The sequence below is a fragment of the Arachis stenosperma genome, chromosome 6, assembly GCF_014773155.1.
Source record: "Arachis stenosperma cultivar V10309 chromosome 6, arast.V10309.gnm1.PFL2, whole genome shotgun sequence".
Lineage (NCBI taxonomy): Eukaryota > Viridiplantae > Streptophyta > Magnoliopsida > Fabales > Fabaceae > Arachis > Arachis stenosperma.
In genome coordinates, this window is record NC_080382.1 from 122,528,021 (window position 1) to 122,533,182 (window position 5,162).

At 35.7% G+C, this 5,162-nt stretch overlaps 1 protein-coding gene across 1 annotated transcript; it reads left to right on the top strand.

Annotated features, from left to right (window-relative positions):
- The first annotated feature begins 623 nt into the window (after window positions 1-623).
- LOC130933257 (uncharacterized) lies at window positions 624-2,485 on the top strand. The gene has a single exon (XM_057862818.1). It carries the CDS (start codon window positions 766-768, stop codon window positions 1,672-1,674), a length of 909 nt encoding a protein of 302 aa, XP_057718801.1. The 5' UTR covers window positions 624-765; the 3' UTR covers window positions 1,675-2,485.
- Window positions 2,486-5,162: the final 2,677 nt, after the last annotated feature.

Here is a 5,162-nt window from a genome sequence, read left to right on the forward strand (position 1 = left end):
GTATATATTTATATTAATATTTTGTTTTATTATTATTATTATTATTATTATTATTATTATTATTAAATAATAAAAATACTTAATTAACAAATAATCATTTAAATAGAGTTGGACTTTGATAAAAGGACGAGACCTTCAATTGTATTAAAAAGTTTTCTAGATTATGGTGGGATTCGTTTACGTTTTTATTTTTAATGTTTTTTATTTTTAAAATTTTATTAAAAAAGAGATAAAAATAGAAACAAAAATAATTATTTTATTATTTTTTATAAAATTTAAAAATTAAAAAATACAAATTATGAAAGAATCAATTCTTTTTGTTAAAATAATTTTTAAAATTTTTAAAAATATAAATTTACTAAAAATAAAAATTTAATTTTAATATATTATAAATATAAAAAATACATAATTATTTTATTATATTATTTTTTTAAATGATCATTTATAAAATTAATATAAAAAAGTTATTTTTGTTAATCGGTTATTATATAATTAGATCAAAATTATTTTATTTTATATTGTAAGTGTATTAAAATTAAATTATAAAAATAAGGTGTCTAATTTAACCCTTTTAAAGACTAATAGTTGTTTGTTCTAACATGTAAAAGGTTTTCTCAATTTGGATCCGAGAGTCTAAAGTGTAAAGCACTAAAGCAGTGCAAAAGAAGAAGGGGTCAAAATGGAAATGAAGATCTGAAATTCTGAATTCTGACTAGTGAGCCTGCCCCCTCTCCGTCCCCGTTGTCTGTCCCCCTGCAGCCTGAAATGACGACGGTATTGTACCACATGGTGTCGTCGTCAGCCCTAGTATCACTGGGACTATACAACCTAATCTCCACCACACGCAACTACCTGAAATTCCCACACACCTACGCAGCAAAACTGTTCCACCCATTCCCATTCCCATCCACCACGCTCCGCCACGTGCCCATCTACCTCACCCTCCTCTCCCTCTTCCTCTCCATCATCCACCAACTCATCCTCTCCTTCTACCCTGACCCCCTTCTCAAAGGCCACACCCCCGTCCACCGCCTCACCTCCCTCCACTCCGCCACCCTCCTCTTCCTCTTCCTCCTCCTCTCCCTCCTCATCCTCTTCTCCGACTCCCTCTCCTTCGACAACTCTCTCCTCTTCGCCCTCTCCTCCGCCCTCTTCGCCCTCCACTCCTCCGCCTCCTCCACCGCCTCCGCGCTCCAAACCTCCGCCTTAGAGGCCCACTGTCTCCTCGTCTCCGCGCGCCTCTCCGCCATCATTTCGTTCCTCTGCCTCATCCTCGCCGCCATGCCCAAGCTCTTCTCCGCGGACGCCGCGCTCTCCGCCTCCCTCATTCTCCGAGGGCTCTGGACGTTCCAGACGGGGCTTTCGCTCCACGTCGATGCCTTCATCCCCGAAGGCTGCCACCGGCTTCTTGATGTCGTTAATGGCGTCGAGGGATCCACGCAGTGTGATCTTGATGAGTCGAAGCTCAGGGCTGTGGCGATTCTCGACCTCGCGTTTCTTCTTCAGGTGGTGGTCGTTGTGGTTGTTGTGTTTGCGACCTATGCGATCGTTGCGAAGAGCGTCGGCGCCAGGAGGCTTGGATCGTATGAGGCATTGCCCATGAATTCCAACTCTGGAGATGCCAACCACCAAAGTGTTGTTCAGATGAAAGCCATGGCTGGCACACAGGCTTGAAATGAATCTTACTTCGATTGTTGTAGTGCTATTTTGGTTCTTGGTACTTTTATAAATGATATGAGTTAGTTATGGAATCTGATCTGATCTTGTGAATACAGAAAATGGATTACTTAATGAGATTTCTTAATGGTTGATGGAATCAGATATATTTTGTTGGATCAAGCTACTGAGCTAGTGGTAAAGCGATAAAGTGAGTGATTAGTCCATAGAGGGTTCACATAGGATGGAAGTTACAAATTCAATGGTCAATTGATCCTTTACCAATATGCTCGTTTTAGAGGATCTAAATTTTATTTTGCTAATTTGCATATTCTTGAAGTGCTTTTAGTGAGAGATAGGTTCTTTTTCTCTTTTATTGTTGGTGGAACCATTCATTTGATGCTTCTTTTTTCATTAGTTTGCATATACTGTTGGACCTTTTAACTTTGCTGTCAAAGAAAGATGCTCTATATTTGGTATTTAACATTTTGAATTTAATGAGTTGCTCCTCAGTCCTCATATGGTACTAGAATTTCAGACGAAGAGTGTGTATTTTACATAGTAATTCCTGTGTTAAATCTTGTTGGTAAATTGTTGATATTGAAGTGTTCTGTTTTCCTGAAATTTTTTGCCTTAAATGATGTATGACTATGCCCCATGAGGCCATGATTTTCAACTGATCCAATATTTTCATGGTTGATATTTGGTCTACCTGGTAGTTTACCCTAGCTCTTTGTTTACAAATTAAAGTATTTAGGTAGTACTGTACGGAATCAGCATTCAGGTATCCTATGATGGACATCAACATCATAAGTACATAGCTAGTGGACCTGCATTTCAGAAGGTAACGAGTGAATCTTGCACTGTTTATTGACCATCTAAGTGCCAATTACTTGGCTTTAGGGTTTGATGTTATATTATAGTTACAGATTCAGCGTCTGTCTTTCCGATTTAATCCATTCGATTAAAATTCCCAATGTAGATTTTTTTTTCTTTCAATGTTTACAATGTTAGAAGCATATTTCAATAGTTCTGCTGCGGCCATGTGTTTGAAGTTTCCCTTGTAATCCACCAACAGTTACAGATCTTACATAGCACATGCAATGCATTTTTTTTCTTTTTCTCAGAGGAGAGGGAGGGGGAGGCTGTTTCTGAGAGGTTGAGCATGTTATAAACTTATAATTGAGCATGTAAAATAAATAAAAGATATACTAAATATAAAGATCTATAAATAGAAGACTATAGTATTTATATAATTAATTCAATAACAATAATTCATATATGTATTTATTAATATTATATATATATATATATATATATATATATATATATATATATATAAAAAGAGAGAGAAATATTCAGTAAAATTAGAACGTAAAGAGAGAGAATTGATTTGTTTATTGTTGTGTGTAGTATTCCTCATATGCTTCTCTATTTATAGACAAAGAAGTTTTACATTTTTCAACTTCATTAATTTGGTTTGCCTTGAGAAGTTAAGACATTCAGAATTGAAATCAAACGCTCATATTAATGATGGTCATCCACCTCATCTTTTATCTTTATCACAACATTCCCCATTAGATGACCATTTAGGATTATGTCTCGTTAAAATTTTACTAAAGAAAAATCCAATGGAAAAAAAAACTTTAGTGAAGAAAAAAGAGTACAAAATCCTTTGTGATGGGGACTGCTTCATTAAAACCCTTGTCAAGAAAAATTCAATGGAAAAAAAAATCTGACCAAGGAAAAAAGAGTATAGTCTCCCCCTCTTATTGACATCATTTAATGTCTCGAAATTGGCGCATTCCAATCTCATGTACCAATCTTTTAAAGGAGGATTTTGGGAGTAACTTTGTAAATAAATCTGCCAGATTGTCATTTGAGCGGATTTGTTGGACATTAATTGTCCCGTGATTTTGAAGATCATGAGTGAAGAAGAATTTGGGAGAAATATGCTTTGTTCTATCCCCTTTGATATATCCGCCTTTAAGTTGAGCAATACATGCTGTATTATCTTCAAACAGGACAGTTGAAGCTATCTTATGGTCAATCAGTCCACATGATGACAGAATATATTGGATCAAACTCCTGAGCCAAAAACACTCGCGACTAGCTTCATGTATCGCGAGTATTTCAGCATGATTAGAGGAGGTTGCTACTATCGTCTGTTTTGTGGACCTCCATGATATAGCTGTACCACCATATGTGAACAGATATCCTGTTTGAGATCTCCCTTTATGTGGATCAGACAAGTATCCAGCATCTGCATAGCCAACTAGTTGTGAGTTGGATCCATAGGGATAAAACAATCCTATATCAACCGTTTCATGAAGATATCGAAAGATTTGCTTGATTCCACTCCAATGTCTTCTGGTTGGAGAGGAACTATACCTTGCTAGTAAATTCACCGCGAATGATATGTCAGGTCGCGTATTATTAGCAAGATACATTAGCGCTCCAATGACACTAAGATATGGTACTTCATAACCAATGATATCTTCATTTTCTTCTTTAGGATGGAATTGATCCCTTTCCACATCCAAAGACCTTACGATCATTGGGGTACTCAAAGGATGTGACTTATCCATATAAAATCTTTTCAAGATTTTCTCTGTGTATGTTGTTTGATGAATAAAGATCCCATTTTTTATATGCTCGATCTGTAGGTCAAGACAAAATTTAGTCTTTCCAAGATCTTTCATCTCAAACTCTTCTTTTAGAGTTTTTATAATTATTGGAATCTCTTTAGGAGTTCCAATGATATTTAAATCATCAACGTACACAGCAATTACAATTGAAACCAGATGTAGATTTTCTTATGAAAACACATGGATAGATATCATCATTTTTGAATCCATTTTTTGCCAGATATTCAGTAAGACGATTATACCACATTCATCCAGATTGCTTTAGACCATATAAAGATCTTTGCAATTTGACTGAGTATAATCCTTGCGAATATTCATTGGATAGTTTAGATATGTCTTTCAGGGACTTTCATATAGATATCCCGATCTAATGAGCCGTATAAGTAGGTTGTTACCACATCCATTAAATGCATATGTAATTTATGATATGCAGATAAAATGATCAAATAACGCAATGTTATTGCATCCACTACAGGGGAATACGTTTCGTCAAAATCTATACCTAGCCTTTGTAAAAAACCTTGTGCCACAAGTCGGACTTTATAGCGTACAACTTTATTTTTCTCATTTTGTTTTCTCACAAATACCCATCTGTATCCAACAGGTTTTACATCTTCTCGTGTACGGACTGCAGGTTCGAAGACTTCACGTTTTGCAAGTGAGTCTAATTCAGTCTTCATGGCTTATTTCCATTTTGGTCAATCATTTCTTTGTCAATATTCTTCGACTGATCTTGGTTCAAGATCCTCACTTTCATGCATGATATTTAATGCCACATTATATGCAAATATTTCATTGACAATTGTCTTATTTCGGTCCAATTTATCTCCTGTAAAGACATAATTTATCGAGATCTCG